General features: G+C 43.2%; 4 protein-coding genes across 6 annotated transcripts; 2 read left to right on the top strand and 2 right to left on the bottom strand.

Annotated features, from left to right (window-relative positions):
* LOC108115650 lies at window positions 1-17,405 on the top strand. Of its 3 annotated transcripts, XM_017227206.2 has the most exons (11): window positions 1-301; window positions 1,196-1,258; window positions 9,349-9,596; window positions 10,296-10,838; window positions 10,966-11,044; window positions 11,106-11,209; window positions 11,270-11,407; window positions 11,471-11,695; window positions 12,002-12,208; window positions 12,264-12,474; window positions 12,543-17,405. In XM_017227206.2, the coding sequence occupies exons 2-11, from the start codon at window positions 1,251-1,253 to the stop codon at window positions 15,043-15,045; spliced, it is 4,266 nt and encodes a 1,421-aa protein (XP_017082695.2). In that variant the 5' UTR covers window positions 1-301; window positions 1,196-1,250; the 3' UTR covers window positions 15,046-17,405. The 3 variants fall into 3 exon arrangements, with proteins under 3 accessions (XP_017082695.2, XP_017082693.2, XP_017082694.2); XM_017227204.2 differs by lacking the exons at window positions 1-301; window positions 1,196-1,258; window positions 9,349-9,596 and adding an exon at window positions 7,422-8,351; XM_017227205.2 differs by lacking the exons at window positions 1-301; window positions 1,196-1,258; window positions 9,349-9,596 and adding an exon at window positions 7,423-8,234.
* A 1,471-nt stretch (window positions 17,406-18,876) lies between these two features.
* Window positions 18,877-20,100, bottom strand: LOC108115652 (glutamate--cysteine ligase regulatory subunit). Its single transcript, XM_017227207.2, has one exon. The coding sequence runs from the start codon at window positions 19,941-19,943 to the stop codon at window positions 19,071-19,073; it is 873 nt and encodes a 290-aa protein (XP_017082696.1). The 5' UTR covers window positions 19,944-20,100; the 3' UTR covers window positions 18,877-19,070.
* A 303-nt stretch (window positions 20,101-20,403) lies between these two features.
* LOC108115600 lies at window positions 20,404-21,031 on the top strand. Its single transcript, XM_017227126.2, has one exon. The coding sequence runs from the start codon at window positions 20,434-20,436 to the stop codon at window positions 20,920-20,922; it is 489 nt and encodes a 162-aa protein (XP_017082615.1). The 5' UTR covers window positions 20,404-20,433; the 3' UTR covers window positions 20,923-21,031.
* A 1-nt stretch (window position 21,032) lies between these two features.
* On the bottom strand, window positions 21,033-24,040 carry LOC108115721 (wolframin). The gene is made up of 4 exons (XM_017227294.2): window positions 23,911-24,040; window positions 23,753-23,851; window positions 22,133-23,694; window positions 21,033-22,076 (listed from the first exon to the last, which is right to left on the bottom strand). Exons 1-4 carry the CDS (start codon window positions 23,972-23,974, stop codon window positions 21,243-21,245), a joined length of 2,559 nt encoding a protein of 852 aa, XP_017082783.1. The 5' UTR covers window positions 23,975-24,040; the 3' UTR covers window positions 21,033-21,242.
* Between the last annotated feature and the right edge of the window lie 3 nt (window positions 24,041-24,043).

The raw sequence follows: 24,043 nt of genomic DNA on the forward strand, positions 1-24,043 counted from the left end.
TTTGTTTTTTCTCCGATCTCCATGTTCAGTCCACGATCGTCTTTTGAGCGGAGAGCGTAGAGCGCGTCGGCGTCGCGAATAAGAAAATCCCATTCAGTCGTTAATATTTTGAAAAGCGCTCCAATTGGTGAATGTTATAATCCGAATTCGGATCCACTAGATAGATCTGCTATTTTGTTTTGAAAGTGCTGAATAAGATCCCGGATTTCTGGTGAATTTGTGAAAATCGTGCAAATGAAAAAACGCGTCTCTTTGCGTTTTGTTTCTGCTTCGCTTGCTGCTCCTGCATGTGTGTGTTAGTGTATGTATATTCTGCTACCTGTTTGTAACATAGCTGTGTGAGTGTGCGAGAGAGAGCGAGATCGCCTTGTTGGTGTTACCTGCTCGAAAAGAGAGAGCAGAAATGTGAGTGTGTGCGTATGTTGTGCTGCCTGCTTAAGAAGTGTCAAAAAACTAAAGGCGTCGCTTTCGTTTTAAAAAGAAACGTAAAACCCAAAACAGTTTTTAAACTAACAAAAAAAACACAGTAAATAGCTTCGAGCAAAGAGAAATTCATGATGTGATGTGTGTGTGATTATTTGCAATGTTAATTAAATATTACGTGCTAGTAAAAACTGCAATTTGCTGGGAGACAGTTGGGCTCTAACGGTAATTGGATTGCATGTCCAACTTTGTGGGAGCCGCAACAACAATTGCTCCGGCTGAAAGAAAGAGAGGGGGCAGCGAAAGTGAACTTTTGCTTTTGCGCCAGAGAAGGACGGAGAGACAGTGGGACAGGGTGAGAGAGCAATTTACTCACGTGTCTATCAAACTGTCTCCCTGTTGATGCGTCTTCTTCTTCTTCTTCACTGCTTGCCGCCCCCCTTTTTGATGCAACATAATTATTTACACTGGAAAAAAATAATATTGCCCTATAAGAAAAATGTTGGAATTTTATACATTTTTAAAAAAATGGGAATTCCAATTTATTATAACAAAATTTTTGTTCTCTCTCATTGTGAGATAATGTTTATAATAACAAGCCACTTTGACCAACTGCGACTTAAAAACACTCAATCGGATTTCAAGATATTCTTTCTGTGTACCCTCGTCTCTCGTTCGCACTCACACAGCCGTAAGAAACTGCAACTGTAAAAAGCTTTTCGCAAGCCGACCAATCTTTGTTGTTGTCTCATTTGTTGTGTTGTTTTCACAGTCGACGTTTTCATTAAAGTGGTTTGTGCAGCAATTTTAAATACGCTCCCCGCACAATGAACAGGTAAGCTCACGCACACATACTTCACCTTTAGTACACACACACACAAACATACACACAACAAAAACACACACTTTTACACAAAGGCAGCCTCTTACTTTGTCGTTGTTTTTCAAGGAAGATAAGTAGAGAGGGTGGAGATGGGGGTAGAAAAATATGCAACGACATGAAAAACTTGAACTATTGCAACATTTTTGCGTTGTCTTGGCTTTTGTTAACCAAGGTTTATTCACACCGCAGGAAAGTCAAAGTTGTCGGCGTCTGAAAGGAAAAATGTTTCATCTGTTATTCGGAAAAACCCACAACTATAAATAATAAAAAAAAATCTTGTCAGCTAAGTTTTTCATTTTTTCCTCTACTTTTTCCCAAATGCATGTTGTGCCTTGCGGTTAGTTTAACTGCAATTTCTGCAGTTGACAGCTGCAAATTTGGCTCAGCACGCAATTTTCCTAGGCCACCAACCAACTAACTCGGGTTGCCATTTTCCACCCACTTTGCAACCAATTCAAGCTGAAGTTCACGCTGACCATTAATATTTCAACGGTTGTTTTTAGCCGCCATTTCTATCTCGGTTCGTTTAGCAAAACAAACCCGTAAACCCCCTCAACATTTCCGCCCATAAAGTTCAAGTGACGTATGCGACTCTTGTGTTTCGTATTTTCGTTTGCCCATAAAATAATCCAAAAAATAGTGAATGACGAAAGTTAGTGGTTCTTAAGCCTGGAAAAATATGTTATTCTGGGTCTCAATGCACAAGGGAAAATCTACCAAAAAGGGGAATATTTGTACTTTCTTTAAGAAAGATTTAAGTCTCAACTAAAAGTTCATTTTGTAGATTGTGAATTAAATTTTAAGAATTAAAAGAATTTGATATGTGATAAATCATACATCCTTTTTTAAAAACTAACAAATTATGAAGTAACGGGCTAGTCACCATTTTCCCTCAGTGTAGCTAAGTTCTGCGATCCCGCATTTACCTGAAAGAAGACTTTCGGAGGGTTGGCAAAAGGTGTACCCACCTAAAGCACTTAAGTACGCCCCGCAGGCCAAAGTTTATGTTTGCGTTTTGCTATTCTATTTTATTTGGAGTTGGTGCACTTATTAAAAAGTTTTAAATGTTTGATTAAAAAAGAATTCATCGCAAAATTTGTTGTGGCACATCGCTGGCAACTTTTACCAATTCCTTAAGTTTGTTTACTTTTAGCCTTCCGTCTCTGCTTCGAACCAACCGTCTTTTAGTTATCGCATTTGTTGGTTTTGGCAGCTCAAAAACTTGCGCAGCTCATGGCTGAAAAATAAACATAAGCAACAGAACAACAAGCTGGGCCAAGATATCAGTTGTCGTCGATGTGTATTGTATAATATGTCTGTAGATAAGGTTTTGAAAACCCCTATAGGTGTGTTCCCATTGATTAAGGTAGAATGAGAGATTTGAAACGTTGGACATTGTTTGCAAAATGGGGGAATAGCGTGACTTGTGCTGTAACGAAATTTGAATAAGAACCACTTTTATAGCCCTCGAAACGGTTCGAAAACAATAGAGAGCTCTGTCAGCCACCTAATTCATCGTATGACAAATCTCATTTTTCAAGCAGTTATGTATGCAAGCCGTTTAGCCATTTTTCTTCGGCTTTCATTCAATGGCTTCATTAGCACCGGATCTAGAACGACCCCGCCCACGACTGACTCATTAAGTTCCAAGAAACGCTAATTTATTGAATCTCTGCCTGTAATAGGAGCAACTCTTTAAAAGGCCTTCGCATCGATTTTCAAATTTCCCAACGAGCTAGCAACCAACGAATCATGCAAATTGTAAAGCTAAAATGGTCTTCAGTCAGAGCCATCAGACCTTTGGAGCCCTCCACCCCCCAGCTCCCATGCTTAACCCAGCTGACCTTAGACTCTTCTCCGGTTACCTAAAAGCTATGTCTATAGCTATTCTCATTCCATTGTCTGTGCCAGTGCGGAGGGGCTGTGGGTTCTCTTCGAAATCGCTTTACAAAGCAGATAAGCAAAGTGAAATCAATCAAAAGACTTTTTATATCAAACAATATAAATGAAATGCTTTGCCGTTGTCGTTATAGCTGTGATTCTCTACATATCTTCGACGGCTGAATTGAAGTAGCGTTTGTCACGTTTGTCACAGAAAGCAATGAGCACGTAGAACCCACACGGCGGACCACCAATACCAATCCCAATCCCAATCCAAATCCGAATCCCAAAACACGGTACCCGGACGGATATCCAGAGTTGGTAGATACAGATACACACACATATGGGAATGCAAATGAATGGCTATGGGCTATGGGCGGTACATATGTCAAATACCCTGCTCTGTGGCTTCCGCAGAGAAAACTTGAACGACTTTTGAACTTAATGCCATCAAAGGTCACACGAACAGGCAGTGGGACACGCACTCGTGGTAGTGAGTGACCCAAATGTGTCGCTGGAGCTCAGAGCTCTCTTACGGGGTAAACTTGTTCTTCGACGGAAATTGTAACAAGGCGAAAGATTCCGGGAAGCCCCTGAAAGAAACGCAATACCAATTTGTAGTACGAACTTTAATTTAGAAAAACGTAGCAAAAAACGTGAAGTACTTAGCTTTTTATTAAATCACAAAAGTCAGAGAAATACGAAATGTTGCTTCTCACGAGAAGAGAATTTTCTTTCAATTTAAAACTTAAAACGCATTTTATTGTTTTTTGTTGCTTATTTTTTGTACATAAAAGATAAATTTAAACGTTATGAAGACTTACAATGACTAAATGTATTATTTTTAATATAAACCGTATAATACTTTATTATCTGAATCGAAAACGCTTAAAAAACTTTTGTCAAGGCACGAGTAACTTTCCAAAGCAAACATGCTGAAATTCATACTATGTTAAATTACAAAACTCTAAAGGGACTTACCAAAATTAGTGAGTTAAAAGTTCGTTGTTGATTTTTTGACTTTTTCTGTATGCGTATTAAAACCATGTTAATAGTGCATTCCCTTCCTCCAACCTCTCTTCCCATATCCCGCATAAACTTTTCAATTTGCGGCCCAGAAGTCTAAAAACCAAAAAAAAAAAGCCCTGAGATCCCTTTATGCACGACAGATTTGCGCCTTGACCCCGCTCAGGAGGAAAAAAGAGAAATCCCACAAAAAAAAAAAAAGTCAGCGGCAAAAACTTTGTGCAAATCGCGCTGGATTTACATAATTTTAAATGCTGGCTTATTGGTTTGTGTTTGTTTCCACAGCGGATCAGGCGGAAGATGGCAGACGGCAGGGGAAAATGGGCCAGGAAGTTGGGCGAGTCCGAGTGACCCGGTCGAAACGTTTATTGCCATTTTGGCTTGGACTTTTTCCTCTTGGCTTTCAACTGAGAGTGTGGGTTTTTTTTTCATTCATTTCTCAGTTGGTTTTCTTTTTTCTTTTTTGACTCTGTGATAGCGACGAGGGTCCAATTTGCATATCTGATTAATATGAATACATTAGTTTCGTGATTTGGCACAGTAAACCAATAGAATTAAATGCGTTTGCTGATTGCAAAGACAAAGGTCAAGCCAAAGCCCGACATCCCGCAGAAATGAATGCCTTTGGGGGTCTGGTTACTTAAATTCAATTAGCGTTTCCGCTGAACTCCTCATAATGCGATTTGCACTCGAAATCAGAGACATATAAAATATGCTTTTTGTTTGCGCCTGTCTGCCAGCCTGAATTCTCTGCCTTTTTCCTCATTTCCAACTCAAGACTCCAGACTCGACTCGACTTGAGGCACACACACATACTATAGAATGTTCTCCAGAGCAGCTTTTTATTGAGGAAGCAGCAAATTTATTTAAATTAAGTCGAAAATGCTTGGTTGCTCGCTCGCTTGGCTGCTTGGCAACTTGTCTGCTGCTCGTAAGTAAGTTTGCTAAATGTGTGGTAGATTTGACAATAATTGTCACAGCGCAGAATGTAAGATTAATTCTGCATAATTTACGGGGGTTTTCCAAAGAGGGGTGTCCTGCCTGCCATCCTGACTGAGAGTAAACCCCATTATTGGGACTCCCTTGTCGTCTCCATTAAGTGGATTATGTTGTTTTGTCTACTCTGGAGGATTGTTGGGGGCCCATTGGATGACCTCTATCCCGTCCTTCTACATCATCTCATTCCTCGCTAAAGCTGTCGTCGAGAGCGTTCGCTGTGATTTATGTTGGGCAATTTTGTGCGGCGTAGCTTCATAAATTTTATTATCCTGCAATTGCAAAACCGACTGCCCAGGGCACCCACTCTTGCCTCCAGCCCCCATCTGAAGCATTTTTTTCGTTACTGTCACTCTCTTTTTTCAAGTTTATGGGTCAGCAAATTTTATTTATTGCACACCCTCAATTGACAGTTTAGTTTGATTTGAGCGGGGATGGACGATGGACCTAACTCCCAGATATTATCAGTTAAATAGCCCTAAGCTGATGTGCTTCGCGAAGGGGGGCAGTGTCAGTCATAAACAATATTTACAATGAATTTGTCATGATTCATAGTAAAGTATAAACACTCTTTAGTAATCTCTACTCAACTTTGACGAAATCTTAATTATAACTTTCAATTTTCTTTACCGTATAAAAAAACTTAATTACTGAACAAAGCAGCAGCAAAAATATACTCTTAAAAGATAATAACATATTATTATTACATACCATTAGATTAAGTCATGAAATGCTTAATTTTCAAACAAAGAAAACTGATCTGAGAAAGCTCATATGTAGATTTCTGGAATATGAACTCAAATTCTCTTTAAAAATTGTTCAAGATTCAAATTTCCCAAACAGATAAGCATAAATAACAAAGACAAAGGAATGTGATTAGGTTTAGCTAACAAATACCAAAGGTATTAGTTTACAGTTTGGGAGTGAATCAATTGTTGATATGTTTACTAAGCCAGAGTTGCAATATGAGTATAAATCTATGATAAGCCTGACTCACCGCCATGCCCTTCGTCACTGACCTCGCCCAAGCGTTTAAATATTAATAGATGATTTCCGAGACCCTCTAATTCCAAGCATTTTCGAGGAGCCAAGTGGCTGTTGACAGTTGGACCAAAACCAGCGTGCGACACTCATTCACATGGGACAATGTCTAAAATTAGCAAACAAATGGAAATCAAACAAAAACCCACGCGCGTAAATATAAAAGCAATTTGAAAAATGAAACCAGTTTCGGTTCGATTGAGGAGAGGGCACACACATTACAGATTCATCTTACGTTTTTCGGTGTTCCAATTAGTTTTCCATTTTACTGCCCTGGAGCATTTTGTGAGGCTAATCAGGGTCTGACTTTCGACGACTCCTAGACGCGACGTAAATTTCATTTCATTCCATTTGTCTTCATTGCCTGGGGCGACGACGGCGGCTACACCTATGTATATAACAGCCGCCGACGACGACAGACATCGATAAATCAGGGCCAGGAATCGAACACAGCAGCCGCAGGAGTGGCTGCATTTGTCCTCCAAGGGTACCTTCTCCTCAGCTGATTTGTTTTTGCTTTACGATGCTTGAAATACCCGATAATTGATTTTACAACACCCTCGTGCTCACCCTCATGACCGACGACTGAAAAACAAAAGCATCCTTGGGAATTTTTCTGGAACCGCGTCAGCTTAAGCGAGTTTAAAGGCAGGTATATGTAAATGCGGCCGTCTAAAATTAAACCAAAAGCGCGAAGCCCAGTAAACAGGGATCAAGTAGATTGATATTTCCTGAAAATATAATCTAGAGGGTAGGTAGCGAGTTGGCAATCGAGTGAGGGAGAGAAAGAGAGTAAGGTGAGCTACCTAAGCGGCCCTCTGTATAGGAAGTATTTAAAGTACAACTGCGGGCAAAATACTAGTACACAGTCTTAATTCTTTTTTATAATTTCTTTAATTTGTTTACCCTGCTTAAGCACACTAGTGCTATGAGTCAATTCATTTATGCGATCAATTATGTTTTTAATCTTATCTAATCTAGTCGCGTTTATATGAAACTAGTTAGTCACTGATAATGCTATAAAATTCCACTTCTATGAGAAATTTATAGTGTAGTTTTAGATTATGAGCCGCAAGTTATGTTTCTTCTTGCGATTTCCATTCGAATGCTACTTAACTGACCTCAACTGTAAATGGAGAGATCGTGAGAGATAAACAGGAACAGGGAGAGCCTGTCATGAAGAGAGCCTGTGAGTTGAGTATTTGCTTCTGAATCACATCCCGAAACCGCTCTCAGTTTGAGTTTGAAACACGCGACGCGCACAACGGAAAATCCTGGCATAAAAACCCAATCGATCGAAAAACGGAAAAACTCAACATAAGGAGGACATACCTCCCTAGAGAGAATCTAATTCAGGGAATATATCATAATAAAAAACCAAAACAGAGAAATAGTGCAGAACTAAACCAGTTCCAGTGACCAATGGAGCGTCGCAAGGCTCTCAGTTCGTATGCCAAGTTGAAGGACCAGCAGGAGGCGGCGGCAGTAGCAGCAGATATTATGACGCCGCAAAAGGATAATGAGAGCGGCGACACTCTGCCCGCATTGCGCCGCTCTCACTCCGTCCGTTCCTCCCTTCGGAGGTTAAAAAACAAGCTGCACAGTCCCGCCCTGCCGATGCAGTCTCCTTTCAAGCTTCGCACCCAGCTGCACATGCGCAGTCGCAGCTCTCGAGGATCGGCCACCTTGGACAAGAGTAAGGCAGTCAAAGCACTGCGCATGCTGGGCGATTTGGATGCAGTTGCTGTTCTGACCACCAAAGTGAAAGGCAAAAAAGAATTTGTGCCACTGAAAAGAGATATGAATTCGGATTCTTGTGACCACGGGGAGTTGGGCATTGAAATGCTTATGTCCTCATTGCCAGTGGGTGCAACGCTGCCCAGGAAGGCCTGCAAGTTGCTCCAGATTCCCGAGAGCTACTGCCGAAAGATGGATCAGGCACCGAAAGCCACACTCGACTCAGATCTGGAGAAGACTTTAAGCGGTGAGGAATCTAGTTCCGTGTTGGCGGATATCACACTACATGCCCAGCAGGGCATTTATGGAACGACGCGCATGCGCACGGCCACAATTCGGAAGCCGATGCCTTACCTGAACAGTCGTAGGTGTCCTTTAAGCCGTTTTATCTAAATCTTTGAAAGAACTTAGAAGTGTGATTTAAAATAAGTAAAGAGTAATGTGAATGTGAATTAAATAATAAGTTTGATAGTGTTTCTGGATTACAAATTGTTAAGGCTTCAACATTCTAAGAACTAAGGCAGGGGAAATACTTAAGAGACAAAAATATTTGTTCATCAAGCCATTCAAATCCTCGAAAGAGCTGAGGGAATGTTGATTCTGTGAAGCCGAAATTCTACCTGAAATCTTGTAGGTGCCCCCTTTAATCCTCTTATAAAATTTCTTTTGTTAACCAACTGAGATTATGGAACAAAAAACAAGCATAAAAGAGCTTCACAAAAACACGAAAAAATATGTTCGTATCCTTAAAAAGAGAAAATGCAAAGTGCGACCACTTAAAGTGCGTTTTATGCGAACAAAGAAAGCTTTTCATCGTGCATTTCCTTCTAGCCAATAAAACGGACATTTGGTGCCAGCTTATAAAGCGATTCAGTGGAAGTTTGTGTATATCCCAGTTATGTTTTGATGACTTTGTTTGCGTTTCGCCAAACTCTTTTATTGCATATCCATCAAGTTTTGATTTGAGATTTTTATAGCCCCGCAAGTAGGTCATTGAACTATTCCGAATGGTGTGTGTCACACGAAAGGCACGGCAGCTGTCTTTGTCTATCTCAAGGGTAGGGTTTCCCAGGCCAGATATCCCCGTGCGCTTTATCATTACATCACAAAGCGATTTTTCTTAGTAACTCGTTTGCATTTGTCTTTGCCATGAATTCCATTTGTTTACAATAACCATCGGTGAAGCCCGTTAAAACGAGTGGGATATTCGAGATGAGGAGGATGAATATTCATTTCAAGAGCTTGCATAAAAACATAGATATACAAACATATATATAAAGCAGACTGCACACATGTGAAGACAGTAAAAACTGGCTTAATCCATGGCCAAAACGAGTCGTTAATGTTGTGTGCTCTTGCAGATGCTACCACAGCGATAGCACTAAAGTCCCCAATATGACGCAGAAGCTCCCGATGAGCAGCTGTCTGCGTTCTCCGGCGGTCTTCGTCCGCCAGAAATCGTTTCACACGCTCAACGAGCTCACCAGGTTCTGTCAATTGAAAGTGTCCCCACATCGGGTACCCAACGCCACCTCGACAACATCACCATCATCATCGCCAGCAGCGGTGCAACAACAGCAACGTCGCCATAGCCACTATGCCATCGATGGTAAGAGAGAGATCGGTAGTTCTCTGGCTGCCCTTAACCCGTATATATAGGAGAATCCCCCATGAGGGGTAATTAAAAACACAGAGCCACACCATATCATCATAAATGCTAGCTCTCACACAACCCATATACATATATATCTACCAGATCTATCAGCGAATTAAAGTCAATTGAATGAAAATTGGTGGGTGGCTGGCTTCGCTGACTGGGGTGGGTGGGTTCGTTAATTCGGGACCAGGTGGGTTGGCTGCTTCATGGAGACCTCACTTAACACACTCCACACACGCTCTAAAAACAACAAAACACACACACTCGAACAACCAACATACATACTTAGCTTGCATCCACAGCGAACGGTTTGCGCATAATTAATTTAATTGGCTTTGGTCATCGGCAACGGCATTCCCAATTGCATAGAATAATAGCGGCGGCGATGAATAGGGGAGAGAATGGCATTAATGTTTAATATTTAATTAATCGCAAGCAGAAACGGCAATTATTGTAATTTAATTGCATTCTACTCACACAAAACGTGGTGCTTCTGGTCATATTTCCCATTGTAAATATTTGCATAAACAAACACACATACCAAATACACACATCTGCGTTTAATTTCTATTTATCCTTTTATTTGATTTCCATTTTTGCATTTAATTTGATTTGCCTTATTTATTGTTATTCAACACAAATCACACACAGACAACATATTGCCGCAAGATAAACGTGACTGTGACATCGATAGTGTCAGGCTGCGGGAGAAGCCGAGTGCCGGCAATAACAACCAGGACAACTATCCCACCTACTATCCAGCTCCATTGCTGTCCACCAGCCGCTGGTCGGAACAGTTGACGCAGCATGCAACGGTAGCAAAGTTACGGACAGCCATCTCCTGCCACTCTCAGGATCTCAAGGAAATGGAATTCCTTCTGCCACATACGCGAACCGAATCGCAAAACAATTCCCAATCCCAGCTGTGCATCTCACGGCACTCACAGCCTAAGAATGCCAAACTACGGGATGATCACGACGACACGGGTTCCTCTGAATTGGATTCACCGCCCTTGGGAGATGAGAATGCCTCGGCTAATGGACAACTTTCCGTGCACAGGCAATCAGTGCAAATGCGCAATAAAATCCCGGGGAACACACCTCATCCGCGGGCCAGTAAAATGTCCAAGAAACAGCTGAAGTTGGCCCAAGCCCAACTGGACAAACTGACGCAGAGCAATCTGCATTTGCATGGTATGGCTCATAGTACAATCCCACATAGGTTGGCACGCATCGCCTCCGTTTCTAATCTTCTAAAGCTGATTATATAGACTTAAATAGGGTTTTTACAGACTTCTCATTCGGTTTCCTTTATTCACAGCTCTGTTCTCTGCGGTGGAGCATGGTCATCTGGAGAAGGCGCGCACTATTCTAGAGTCCACCGACGTAGATGTTAATAGGTGAGTTATATTATTCTCAGTAGAAGTGGATATATACCTACTAAATAATTATTTTTTGTAGCATCAATAACGATGGACTATCTGCTCTAGACCTGGCAGTCCTAAGCAATAATCGCTCGATGACCAGAATGCTTCTCCAGCATGGCGCTATGGAGGGCTCTCAATGTAAGTGAGAGTTAATTTATCTTTCGAATGTTCTTTTCATCGATCCATCTTAATTTCCAGTTTCCGTGGACACCATTGGCACGAAGCTGAACGGCTTGCTCAAGGACGCGGAGTCACGGATTCATGATCTGAATGGACCGGAGGGTCTATGCCCGCCCATGTTTGCATCGCGTCCCTCCATCTCGAGCATCATAATTGGTGAGTGGTCATCGAGTCAATTTAAGGGTGCACTTAATCACCATTTCACTCTATTCCCTGCAGGCAATTCAAGCGCCTCGGTGACCGGCTGCACGGGCAGCGAGGTAGAGAAGCAGATCGGCATCTGGGAACGTCGCGTGAAGGGATTGCGTCGCTTGCAGCTTGGTTGGGATCAGGCCAGGCCACCAGATGCACCAGCCTCCGTGGTTGTCGATGTCACCGGCGACAATTCCATCAGTGTACAAATTCTAGAGCCCTTCGAGGGGGCCATCGGCACGAAATTCAAAGGTAAGCCGCAGGAACGTCAAGTGGCGGGGACAGTCGGCGGCTCATGGGAATGGGACTTGTGTCTGTGGTTGGGCTGTCATGCTGCGGTCGAGAAGTGGTTCTTGATTCAATTCGCGGTGTTTGTCTGATGGTACCTTTGCCAAGCGAAGTGTCTCTTATATGGCTTATGAATAATTAGTTTTTAATTGTGGGAAATTAAATGCTAGCATGCTGGTTTATTTTAAATAGCTTGCAGGTTGCCCAAAAATAAGGAGACATAAGATTTATTATATATAAAATACAAAAGATTCCTTTGACTCCTTTCAGTTCAATGGTCCACCCGCGCGGACTTCAACAACGTTGTGGGCGAAAGTGAGTTGCTGGAATGGATCAGCTTCCATGGCACAATGGGTGCCCAGTGTCACATATCGGGCCTCACCCAGGGTCGTCGCTATTTCCTAAGAGCAGCCTGCGGTAATGTCAAAGGATGGGGTGCCTATAGAACCTCGGTACCGGCTAGTGTGGTGCCCTCAAGTGAGTTGAAATATATACCTCAATCAATGTTATTTAATTTAACTCTTTTGAACAGCTTGGAGGGATTTGGACAATCGGGAAGATCGATTTGTAGGTCGCCATCGCATCCTGGACAATCTGTTCACCGCCGTGCGGTTGGCTAGACCCGCCGACGTCTCCGAGTTGACCTTGGATCCTGCGAGTGCCCAAAGGCGTAATCCCAAAAAGAAGACCACAATCAAGCAATTGTTTTCGGTCACCTCAAAGTTTCAAAAGACACTGAGACGGTAAGCAGTGCAGAGATTGCTTAATAATTTAGATTATCATTTATTAATTTTCCTTTTTCCCAATACAGCGGCATTTACTTCTCTTGTATTATCCACTGCGACGATAAAGTGCTGGTCACCAGTGAGGATTTTCCGCCAGTCATCGAGGTAGACGAATCCTATCCCAGTGCCCTGCACATGGATTACTATTGGTTGATGAAGGTGGCCTGCACCTGGGAGGATGTAAAGTCCCTGCGTTCGGATATGGAGCGTAATCTCACCTCCGCCGTTCACTTCCGCACGAAACTTCTTTCGGCCGTCTGCCAGATGCAATCAGCGTTGGGCATCACGGATTTGGGTCAGCTTTACTATAAGCCACTACGGGATGCCCAGGGCACTGTGGTGCTGACCTGTGTGCAATCGGTCAAGAGTCAAAAGGCCGTCTCTATCCTAAATTCCCGATGGCTACCAGTTAGCAAGCTACAGAAAAAGTTGGGCGCTCTGCACGAGGACTACACTATCAATGAGCTGCTCATCTCCTCGATTGGAGATCAACTGCATTACCAACAGGCAGCGTTGCAACGCTTGGAGCCTGGTCTTTACTTGGGTTACCTTAAGATGCAGTGCTCCATGGACCAGATCCAGGTGGTGGTACCCGTGAAAACACCAAATGTTCTGCCCCACTGTAAAGTACGGGAAAACAGTCATATAACGGCCGAGGAGTGGCAGGTACTCCATCGTTGCAGTAGCGACCCTCTTCGCCTGCCGATGGACTTTAGCTCTCAAGGAGGGGATTCGGCTTCCGGAGGAACTGCGACTACAGAGGTTCAACGCCTATTTTTGTACGATCTCACCAATGCAATGCACAAACTTTTCGCCAACATGAACATCAAGATCGCTGATGCAACCACCCACCGGTTGTACGATGTCGAGGTAATTGAGCACAGTCCGGATATTAGTTTCCTGGTGGTATGTCCATCCGCTGAATCGTCGTGTGCCGTACCTGGCCAATCGGAGTTACTGCTCCAGAGGGACGATTTTGCCAGCTTGAGTATTCAGGCCTTTGAGATGATTCACCTGCGAACTTATCAGTCGGCCATTATTCAGAAGTACGCTCGATTATCCTGCATCCTCGAATTGGACACTGCCCTGGCCACCCATGCGCTTCGCGAGGCTTTCTCCAGCAGTGAGCTGCAGGCGGCTAAGGAGCGTTTGGCTACGCTGCAAGAGTTGAGTTCCAGTCTAACGATTGTGTGGAAAAGTGTCCGCTGGCTAATGGATGTAGTGGCATATGCAAGAAACAAAAACGCGCAGCCCTCTTTGGCGATGAGAGAAATCTTGGATTTTGCCCAGCAACGACAAGATGAATCGGTAGCGACATCAACGGCTGGTTCCACCAGTAAACAGCTTCTACAGCTGCCTATTCGTGAGAGCAAATTTTCTAAGACTGGCCAGGGAAGAGGAAGTTGGCCAGGCCCGGGAACTAATGAAGATCCTGCACAGAGCAAGCCAGAACACTCGAAATCGGAGCAGAATCTGGAATTGAGTGCAATTACTCCAGTGGAACCTGCGACCAAACAAGTTCCTATACAGCAGCCTCCCCAGCAGCAATCGCAACAGCAACATCAACTTCAGCAACAACTCCAGCAACAGCAACTGCTACAAGTTTCCGCCACCAGCGAGTATGCGGGCTCCATTTGCTCGGAAGTATCCTTCAGAAAGAATAGTGGCGACTCCATGAGTTCTACATATACGTCTCGAAGTTTCTATTCCGCCGTGGATTCAGCCTCAGATGGAAATAGCACTAACAGTGTGTTTGCTATTCCACCATCGCGTTCTGACGATACTTTGGCGGATGCACTGCGCCACTCACAGGCAGTGGCTGCCCAACGCAAGCGAACCAGCTCCAATATCGGATCACATACCAATCCCCTGATCACTGTACATAGCTCCAATTCTGCTCCGTATTTGGCTGGATCCAGTGTTTCCTTGAGAAGCGGCAACGGAGCCTTCGCTACTGACTTGGAGCACAAACCACTGAAGCCAGCGGCAAAGGCAGCTTCCAGCGCCAATCTACGCGAGGGTGGACCTTATTTAAAAAGCACTCTAGCTGAGCTGCGAGCAGTGGGAGGCGAGGATCCGATAGCCAGTACCTCGAAGGCCTCTTCAACTAAGAGCTTGTCACGCCAGAGCAGCGAAGAGGATTCGGCTAGTTGTTCCAGTCTCAACGCAGAGCAGACACCGGGGATTATTCAAGTTTACACCGCCTACAATACGGGATTGGCTAGTGGAACCAGCCTGAAGCTCCATGTGACACCCAAGACGACGGCCCGCGAAGTGATTAATTTGGTGGTAAAGCAGCTCAACATGGCCGTTGTGCTCAAGGGAAACAATGGCCCCATCTACGGACCTGAGGTACTGGAGAGCTTTTGCCTCGTGGCGGTGATTGGCGCTCGGGAACGCTGTCTTCGAGATGACTTTAAACCACTGCAGCTGCAGAATCCGTGGAAGAAAGGACGGCTGTACGTTCGCAAGAAGCATGAGCTTCTGGCGGCCATCGAGCACTCCAACCGGAAATCGCATTTGATCTGAACAATCGGACCCAAGTCTCACTGGAATGAAAGAACTATCGTAGAAGTTAAACACCTTATGTAGCTGGTGGTGCAAGGAGATCTCTAGAGATTTAAAAACTTAAGATTTAGGTACCCGAAAGTAGGCAAATCGTTTGGTTTATATACCTTAAATTTTGTATTGGAAACTTCAGAGATTTATCTGTAATCCGCGATTTTTGTATTATCCACATTGAGTCTTGTAAATTTTGTTGTGTGTTTAAGTTTTTGGGTTTCCCCCAATCACAATTCCCAACTCCCCACCCTCACCAAGGGCAATGATCGTTGACCAATTCCCGAATTAGACTGAATTACTTATGTATGCTGCAACGGCAAACAGATGAAATTGTATTTGAAATGGTATTATATTTTGAGTAGTTATACATTCGACATTACCTAAACAAAAATTCACACACACGAATCGGACAAAACAAAAACATATTGTTGTTAGTTGTTTTAGAGAGTAAAGAAGATAATGCCCGTACATAAGTAGTATGTATGTTACATAAATTTTATGCGTGCATCAATGTATTTTATTGTATGTATTTTGTAGTTTAGTGAAAGAAATGTTTTGATTGTATTTTTGTGGCATTTTTAGGGTCACATTTTTTGATCTAAATGTTAAATCGGTAAATACGGAACCGGAACACGTATAAAAATCAAACCAAATCGATGGCGAAACTCAAAGAACAGATGTCAATATGCATTTTAAGTGTCACTCTTGATGTCTTCGATGTGCGTACGTGTGTGTGTTCTTAAATATTGCAATTCCATTGGATTAAACAATTAATTTAGCTGTAATCAATTGCTTAGTATGTAAACAAAAATCACCGCAACAAAAATGATAATGAAAAACGGAGAATATTTTTTAAAAATATATTGGCACAACTGTATGTTGAAAAAAAAAATAATAGGCAACTGCAAATTGAAATTCAAATGTTTGTATTTATTAAATGTAGCAACGATGTTTCCAAGTCCGTACCCTATCTATTCCACATCAGCAATTGGCTCGAAAAGAGCTTCCTACATAGTTGATAATCCTAGTCTCCCACTTCCACAATCTACTACTCAACTGTTGGCCCACTTAGAACCCAAGTACTATTAACGTGGCTATCTCAATGTGCAAAGCCGTATGTGTCTATAAATAACTACTCTACTCTGTACTCTCAATAGGAAATACCATAAGTAAATTAGAGGAAATTCTTCAGATACACGTATTTGTTGTGAACAACCGGTAGACAAAGAAACTATTTCATTGTCAAGCTCATGATGTCCCAATTAATGTTTATTTCCCATTGGTACGACAAGTCGAATTTAAATTGGAGTCGCAGGTCGTGAAAAGTATACATTTTGAATCTTATGAGAAACTAGACGAGAACACTTACTTTAAAAGAATGTGCAACACAGAGTCCATAAACACAGAGATATCGAACTATTTAAGATGTCTACGACCAACAAACGATTTTTGTAATCGCGTTATTTTCTTGGTTTTTTTATGAAATGGCGATGAAGAAGATTTTTGATACATTTTTTACTATATGGTTTACCAGTCCTAGGGCTCGACAGCAAACAGCAACGAACGTAGCTAAGTTTTTTGACCACAGAAGAATATGAATATAAAATCCCATTGCGTTCAAATACAGCCCGGTTTCAGAATTGTATTACCGCCACCCAATTGCCTCGATTCGATTCGAATAAAAATGGTCCCCGCAGAATGGTCGAACGAACAACGAATGTAAACAAGTTCCAAACTGAGTGGCCAGCCAGTTTCAGTTTGTTAATTCGGAATGCCAATTAAACGATTTCAATTGTCAGACAAAGTGTCCGTCCCCAGCAAAAGAGCGTTTGGTTTTTCGAATGGAGCTAAATTATACAGAGTATTATTTTGAATTGCGATCCAGTGAGATTAGTTTTTACGATGCAATCTAATTGTAGCTGTAGCTAATTGTTAATGGCCTACAAAATAAAAAGGCGAAATGTAAATGTAACCAAAAGCATTGAACGAGTCTTTTCCGCATATGAACATGAAAAACACATCAACGCCAGAAAATTCCTGTAATTAGATATATACATTAATATATATAGATATATAAATAGAAGATGAAACTTATCAAGTGTATCTCAGTCCAATGTCAGTACATTCATTTACGACATGACATTATCGACTACCTGTGTACATTTTTGGTGTGTTAATGGCCTAAAATATATACAATATACTCCCGATAATAAAGGAGCTAACAAAAATGATGGCAACTAGCTTTGGTAAGGATAATGTGGGTACGAAGCATTCAAAGAATATTCAATTAACTTAATAAAGACTCAACAGTTGTTATGGTGTAATAATCCCAACGGTGTGTTTTGCATTTGGGTTGGGTTTTAAGAAAGTTCTGGAATGTAGATAAATAAATGATATACAGCTGAAAGTGCAAAATCATTCTCAGTAAGTCAGCCGGAACATAATAACATACAGCTGAAAGTGCAAAATCATTCTCAGTAAGTCAGCCGGAACATAATGATGGGCCACATTTTATACTCTGGAAGTGGTGTATATAGTCTCTACATTACGTATACGCCCAGTGTGGTGGTCGGCTGATCAGGCCGCTTATCAAGCGGCACTGCACTTGGATGCGATTTTGTCTTACAAAACTGGCAAAAATAGCTAATAATGATAACGAGCTGATTACGGCGGCTATAGTTATAACATTTCACCAGTTGTCAAGATAATGCTCGTATATTTGATTGTATTCCAGAGCCTTCTTTCCAATTTTTTCAATTGTTTGAGCAACATGTTGCTGATGTTTATTTTTAAAGCCTCACAGATGCGTCATCGTTTTGTACAAATGCTCATTTAGTGACGAAACGAGCTCGGAGCTGTAAAGATCGGGCAAACAAGTTATATTGAGTCAGCTCCAGCTATCTCTCCTAGCTCATTCTCTCTTCCAATTGGGGATTTTGGAAACATACCAGTCATTCTATACGGAGAAACAACACGATAAGTGTGCTTGGTGTTTGTATTTCCCTTGCCACATACCCATTCCATCTATTTATATGAGTATCCAAGTTTTTTTTTTATTAAGATATACACATTCGAATCGGGCACATGGTCCTTGAACTTTGCCCCGAAATTACATGGGCCTCTTGGCACCCACCTTTTACTGGCCATGCTCATTAATAAACCATTCGTCCACGAACTTCCTCCACTTGACAATTAAATGCCTCACTTACGGGCCTTGCCGCCTATTTTACCACCACTTCAATCTCAAATCTCAAATCTTGACTCACTCCACTCGTTTACGTCCGCTGTAAATTTTTCCTACTGATTAGTTTGTTTCATTCTGACAGATTCCACATTTTTGGTTAGCATTCTCGTTTATTATTGTTGGATTTATGGCCTGTGATTGGTTGTTGCACCTTTACCAGCGCTGATACCATCTAAATCACCAGTTATATATTTAATATATCTGTCGTTATATACAATATTCTAATCAAATGCGGGGCTTTTTTGTTTCTTTATATTATTTTCGGTCGAATCGTCGGGCGAGTGGGTCAGCCACGTGATGTGGATGGGTCGTCGTCGGGCGAGACGCGTCTGCCTTTAATTAGATTTGAGTCCCCCAGAAGCAGAAGCCTAGACAGCGATTAGAGGGGCCAATAACAAGTCACTACAAGGAAATCGCCAAGAGTACTACTTGTCTGCGACCAGAGCTTATAAATTACACCAGCTGGACGGATACTTAATTTATAACCAAGGCATTCAAACCGGTTGGGGTTCGATTTGCTGACCCCCTGGAATCCAGTGACACACAATATCCAATTGCCGATTGCCGTTTTTGAAACGCTTTATATTCAGAATACGTTTTGAAAAACCGTTTACAGTAAAATCAATCTATCGGCGCCGAATTCTCAATCGGGGTTTTGTATAACAAACAATAAGTACACCACTGTACACAGCATACATTACAAACATTAAAACTATAGCCTAGCATCTGGATGTGGGAGTTATTTAAACTAATTACTGGAGCGCGAGGCGCCCACAATGTATCCCTTGGCGGTTAGGACGCCTCGGCAGCGTACATGCACCTGATAGCGCAGTGTCCAGTCGATTGTATAACCCGGCGCCAGTCCGGCGAATTGCTCCTCGGACAGCAGAAGCTCAGGATCGCTGTGCGTGTTCAGTTGAATATCGTGGGCGGTGCAGAACTCCTGCAGTTCCGGTGGCACCACGCAGCAGGTTGATAGATTGACCTGTGCAATTGTCGGTGCCACTTCAGCGCTTTTGTGCAGTTCCTCCAGAGCTGCCGCATCCAAATCGGCAATGCCCAGCTGGGTTATCTGCTGTTTAACGGCGTACTGCTCTAGAGTTTGGTAGAGTTTCTTTAGATCCGCCACTCCTTCTTCTCCGTTGCGCTGGCTCCATTTGCTGGCTTTGCTGATGGCGATGCCCTCGGAGCAGGGCGATTTTGCCTGGACTCCGCCTGTTGTGGCCGCCGGCGTTGCGCTGGCAACGGCATTTGGGTGGTATGCCAACACCACATTGTCCACGTGCGTCACACTGAGTATGTTTAGCACTGCCTCCACCGCTTCTTTCACACACTCTGTGGAGTGACGATTGAGGAATATCTTGGCACCGATGCTGATCTCATTCCGGCCGTTCTCCGTCAGCCGGGTGGTCAGCTCCTGGGTGGCCCGCTGCACACGGCCATGCAGCTCGTCGATCTCCTTCTCCACCACCACGCGCTCTACATTTGGATCACTGTGGAGCGTTATCTTTAGGCCGTCGTAGAGCTCCTCGTTCGATTTGCGCTGGCCCAGTTCCGTGGTAATGATGTTGCCCGTGCTAATCACCACGTTCTGGTACTTCTTCGTTATGGTCGGTATCATGGTGACAAGTATTCTCCTTTTTTGGTATCTGCTATTTCCGCGGCCGTCAAGACAAGTGCAGCCTTCTCAGGTGGGTAAAACGCGTGTGTTCTCGAGCACCGACCGCCAGGCCACTTAAATACACTTTGCACCGAAATGTGGGGAGAGAAAATTTTGAGTGAGAGAAGCAATGTTACTGTTGGTATTCGATATTCGATTGAACCTCGATTATTCTATCGATATAACGCAAGGGCTGCAAAATTACCAAAATATATTTAAATTAAATTAAGGTACTTACCTTATGGCCTTAGGATAGCTCAAATGAAAAATATTATTTATTAATTTCCCGCTTTAAAATATTTTTGAGATCGAAACCGCTTAATAATATAAAATATGGTCATATCTAGTGATTATCCTAACGGTCGTAAGCTGTCAAAAATGACAGCTTTTAAAACTACAGCTAGTAAGGAAATATTTATTCCAATTCAGGCGAATTGCTTAAAAAACTGTGATGTGTCGCAGAGCTGTACGAGAATGGCTGGTGCTGCTTACCATGGAGATTTACATCGGTAGATTCCTGGAAAGGGGGTACGACAGTATTGCCCATTGTAAGCTTATTGTCGTCAGTGATCTTATAATGCTGGGAGTGGATAATGCCACACATAGGAAACTATTGCTCGACGGAGTTCAATTCTTGATCAACGCCCCTGAAAAATTCATCTGCATGGAACCATGTGAACTCCACTGTCACCTCGAACCGGAATTGGATAGCGTCATCGAATCTGCTTCCTTTAAAAGCTTTGACAGTTTTAATTTCATAAAATCACCTGATAAAGCAGAATTGGATCCCATTATGTCGTCTATTTCTTCGCTAAAGGCTATCAACTGGTCCTTCAATGAGGAATACAATAAGTTAATGGCAGAAGAATTTGCAGGGTCACCTTCGAACAGATCGACTTGCAAAAAAGTAGAAACTGAGACCGAGGCATTCGACACATAAGTCACCCATATTGTAATATTAGGAAGCACCTAAAATAAATATGATGATATTTTGTTCAAAACTTTTTCAAAAACCAAACGTTATCATTATTAATATCTTTATTTACTTTTAAAAACCAATGGAAACTTATATTTTTCTGGTTATTTAAATTAGTTTTTATAAAAGTATAATTAACAAAGCGTTCATGTTTTAAATGCCACGCTGAAATTAATGAAGATCCTTATGGACTTTGAATAAATATTAATTTATAGGGACCAACAAAAAATTGGTGAGCGTATTCCAAGAAACTCTCGTTCCTCGGGGTCTTAACAAAAACTACCTTACTTAAAGGTAATTAAAGGATTTAATAAGGCGTTCAACAAGTATTTGATGCCTCTCATCAAATCCTGGAGTCGAGCATCCATGGGAGAAGCAGCTACCACCCGTTCAATACTGGCTGCTCTCAGATCTGGAGAACGGCAGTTAACACATTCTATGGTCTTCAGTTGCACTTGCACGCTGTCGGCCAGGAGCCGTGAATTGTGCAATGTTCCGTAGAAAAGAACAACATCACCTTCGGTCAGGAGTCTGGTGAAATTTCCAAAGTTATGGTGAGCTCGAAGGATCACATTGGTGGAAGAGTAACGGCCTAGCAGACGGGCACTTTTCTTAGTGCCCACTTTCACTAGCAGCTCATACTCGTAACGATTCCACCGCTGCAGTGTGCAACTACCACTCTGCGCCTTAAGCGTCTTGATAACGGTCTGCCACTCCTCACATTGGGCATCTAACTTTGGATCGCAAATGAAATGCTGGGATATATTCTCGCCGTGCACACAGCGTAACAGCCTACCCAGCCACACTGGCAGATAGTTGGCAATAACATCTTCCAAAATGTTGGACACCCGCGAGATTTCTACTTTAGTAACACTGCCCTCCCAAGTCACTGGCATTCCATTCAGATGGGCACAACGAAGCTGAGCCTTGATCTTATTTGGTTGCTCGTTGACGGGTTGGGCGCAAAGTGCATGGAAACGTTCCCATGGCAGGGTATCCGTCTCAGAAAGTGAGTTCAGGCCCACTCTGGGCATGGCATTGAAGCGGGGTGTATCCTTGAAACTGGACGTCATGTAGGGAAAGACCAACAAGCAGGCTGTTGTAACTGCCATGATAAGCTGAAAGAATATATGTCCTTATATGTAATATTTCCATTTCTATAAAGGATACTCACTTGTAGCATAGTAATGTACTTTTGGGTGGCTCGGTTTAAAGCTAGGACACAGGAGAGCACAACCACCAGTCCGCAGGCGAGTGCTGTGCTGCCCCAGCGGAGTTGCTCGCTAGCCAGTCCCAAACTATCAATAGCCACAAAGACAGGAACAAGAAGAGCCACGATTCCAAAAAGAGGAAGGAACAATACAATTCCAGCCAAGCCGAGGGCTGCCCGCATCACTCCAAACATGGTGGCACTCTGAGAAGTGGCGATGCATACCTGTAACCAACTGAGAGTAACACAATGCGGGATGAGGTATGTGTAGACTCCATGCCAATGTGAGCGCTTTGCCATCATGACCAACAGCAGGGGAATGAACAGATACAAGGCTGTGCGGCAATTCAGGCAGAACTCAATCCCATTGCCAATGACAAAGGACGAGAAAGTGGGTACTCGTAGGTCCAGAAAGCGCCAGCGGGTGGACACAACCTCGTCCATTTCGTACGGATACTTGGCAAGCACATTCACGGCAAAGGAAACGATCACTAGCCAGTCAGGCAAGAGGTGTGAGGAGGCGTAAATCGAGACGGCCATGGTGAGGAAAGTGAAGGTTCCAGAAATAATGGTCAGCTCTGAGTGCGGCAACCAGGCGTCGGTTACCAGCGGGTACACGATTAAGTTGCAGATGAAGGCACAGAAATAGTACAAGTATGGTTTCATATTGTTTCGTAGAAAACGCTGTTCCGCAATGTCCGCCTCGATGTTTTGATCCCCATAGCTGAGAAACAGACCCGACCATATGCGAAAATCCACGAATTGCTGTTTCGTCTTAAGCATTTTACACGTGGCCCAGATCATCACGCTTAAACTGAGGTAATAACTGACCAGAGGCAGCATATGACGCGTACTCCACCAGGATAGGGCCACGAGCACACTACAGCGAACACTCAGCGGAATGACGTTGGGTATGGACACAATCAGGTTAAGCAGGCGGTGGTAGAAGAGAGTAAAGAAGATGAGCGGGTGGAATATCATTCGGTAAAAGCAGGGCACATGATCCAGGCTCCTCGGATCTGGCACGGACAAGGTGAGAGCTTCATTAACGCTTGGCATCTGTCCGGCACTATAGTTGGAAGCAGCCGAAACGAGATGCGCCTCGGTTATAAGGCGGCGTCGGTCCACATTGGCAACGTCAATTGTAGGCACATCCTCTAGGGGCTCACATTCCTGCTCCTGTTCTCCTTCGCTACTTGACGATGATCGGTCGTCGTCACGTCGACGACGTTTACGTTGCAGATTGTAGATGCGTCTCATCTTTCGCTCTAACTGTTTCGGTGTAATGTGCTCATTGCCATTTGACAAGCAAGCGAAGAGCTCTCGGGCTGCTTTTCTCGCCGCCCGTTCGCCAGGTGTCATTGCCAGGCAGCGGCGGACTTCGTCTGCATTATCTGCCGTAATGCCGCTGCCATCGTTATAGCACTTGCGAAGTAACTTTGCCGCATCCTCGTGTCCATTGTGTGCAGCACTCACCAGCCAATTGACGGCTTTCTGGTTCTGATTGCCTTTGGGAAGATTGGGCTCTAAAGGGGAAGTAGGAATTTTCACAAAGTACAGAATCTCTCAAAGATATGTCCTCACCTATGGCGTTGTCAAGCAACTCTTTGGCGAGATCGTATTGCATCTGCGGACATCCCTCCTCGGCAATATGATTCTTAAGCTTGTTCAAGGAGGCGCGATCTGCAAGGGATTAAATCTCGATGTTTGGAATGTATTTCACAATGGGCTTTGGGACTTACCTTCCAGATTCCAACGCCTGCGCTTGGTGACACCTGTCGGCTCATTTTGTGTCCAGGTGGCCATGTATTATGGTTTTTTCTTTTTGTTTACAAGAAGCTACGAAATTCCTATACCTTCAGATCCATAATGTCG

Source organism: Drosophila eugracilis, unplaced genomic scaffold (genome assembly GCF_018153835.1).
Source record: "Drosophila eugracilis isolate 14026-0451.02 unplaced genomic scaffold, ASM1815383v1 contig_47, whole genome shotgun sequence".
In the NCBI taxonomy this organism is placed as follows: domain Eukaryota; kingdom Metazoa; phylum Arthropoda; class Insecta; order Diptera; family Drosophilidae; genus Drosophila; species Drosophila eugracilis.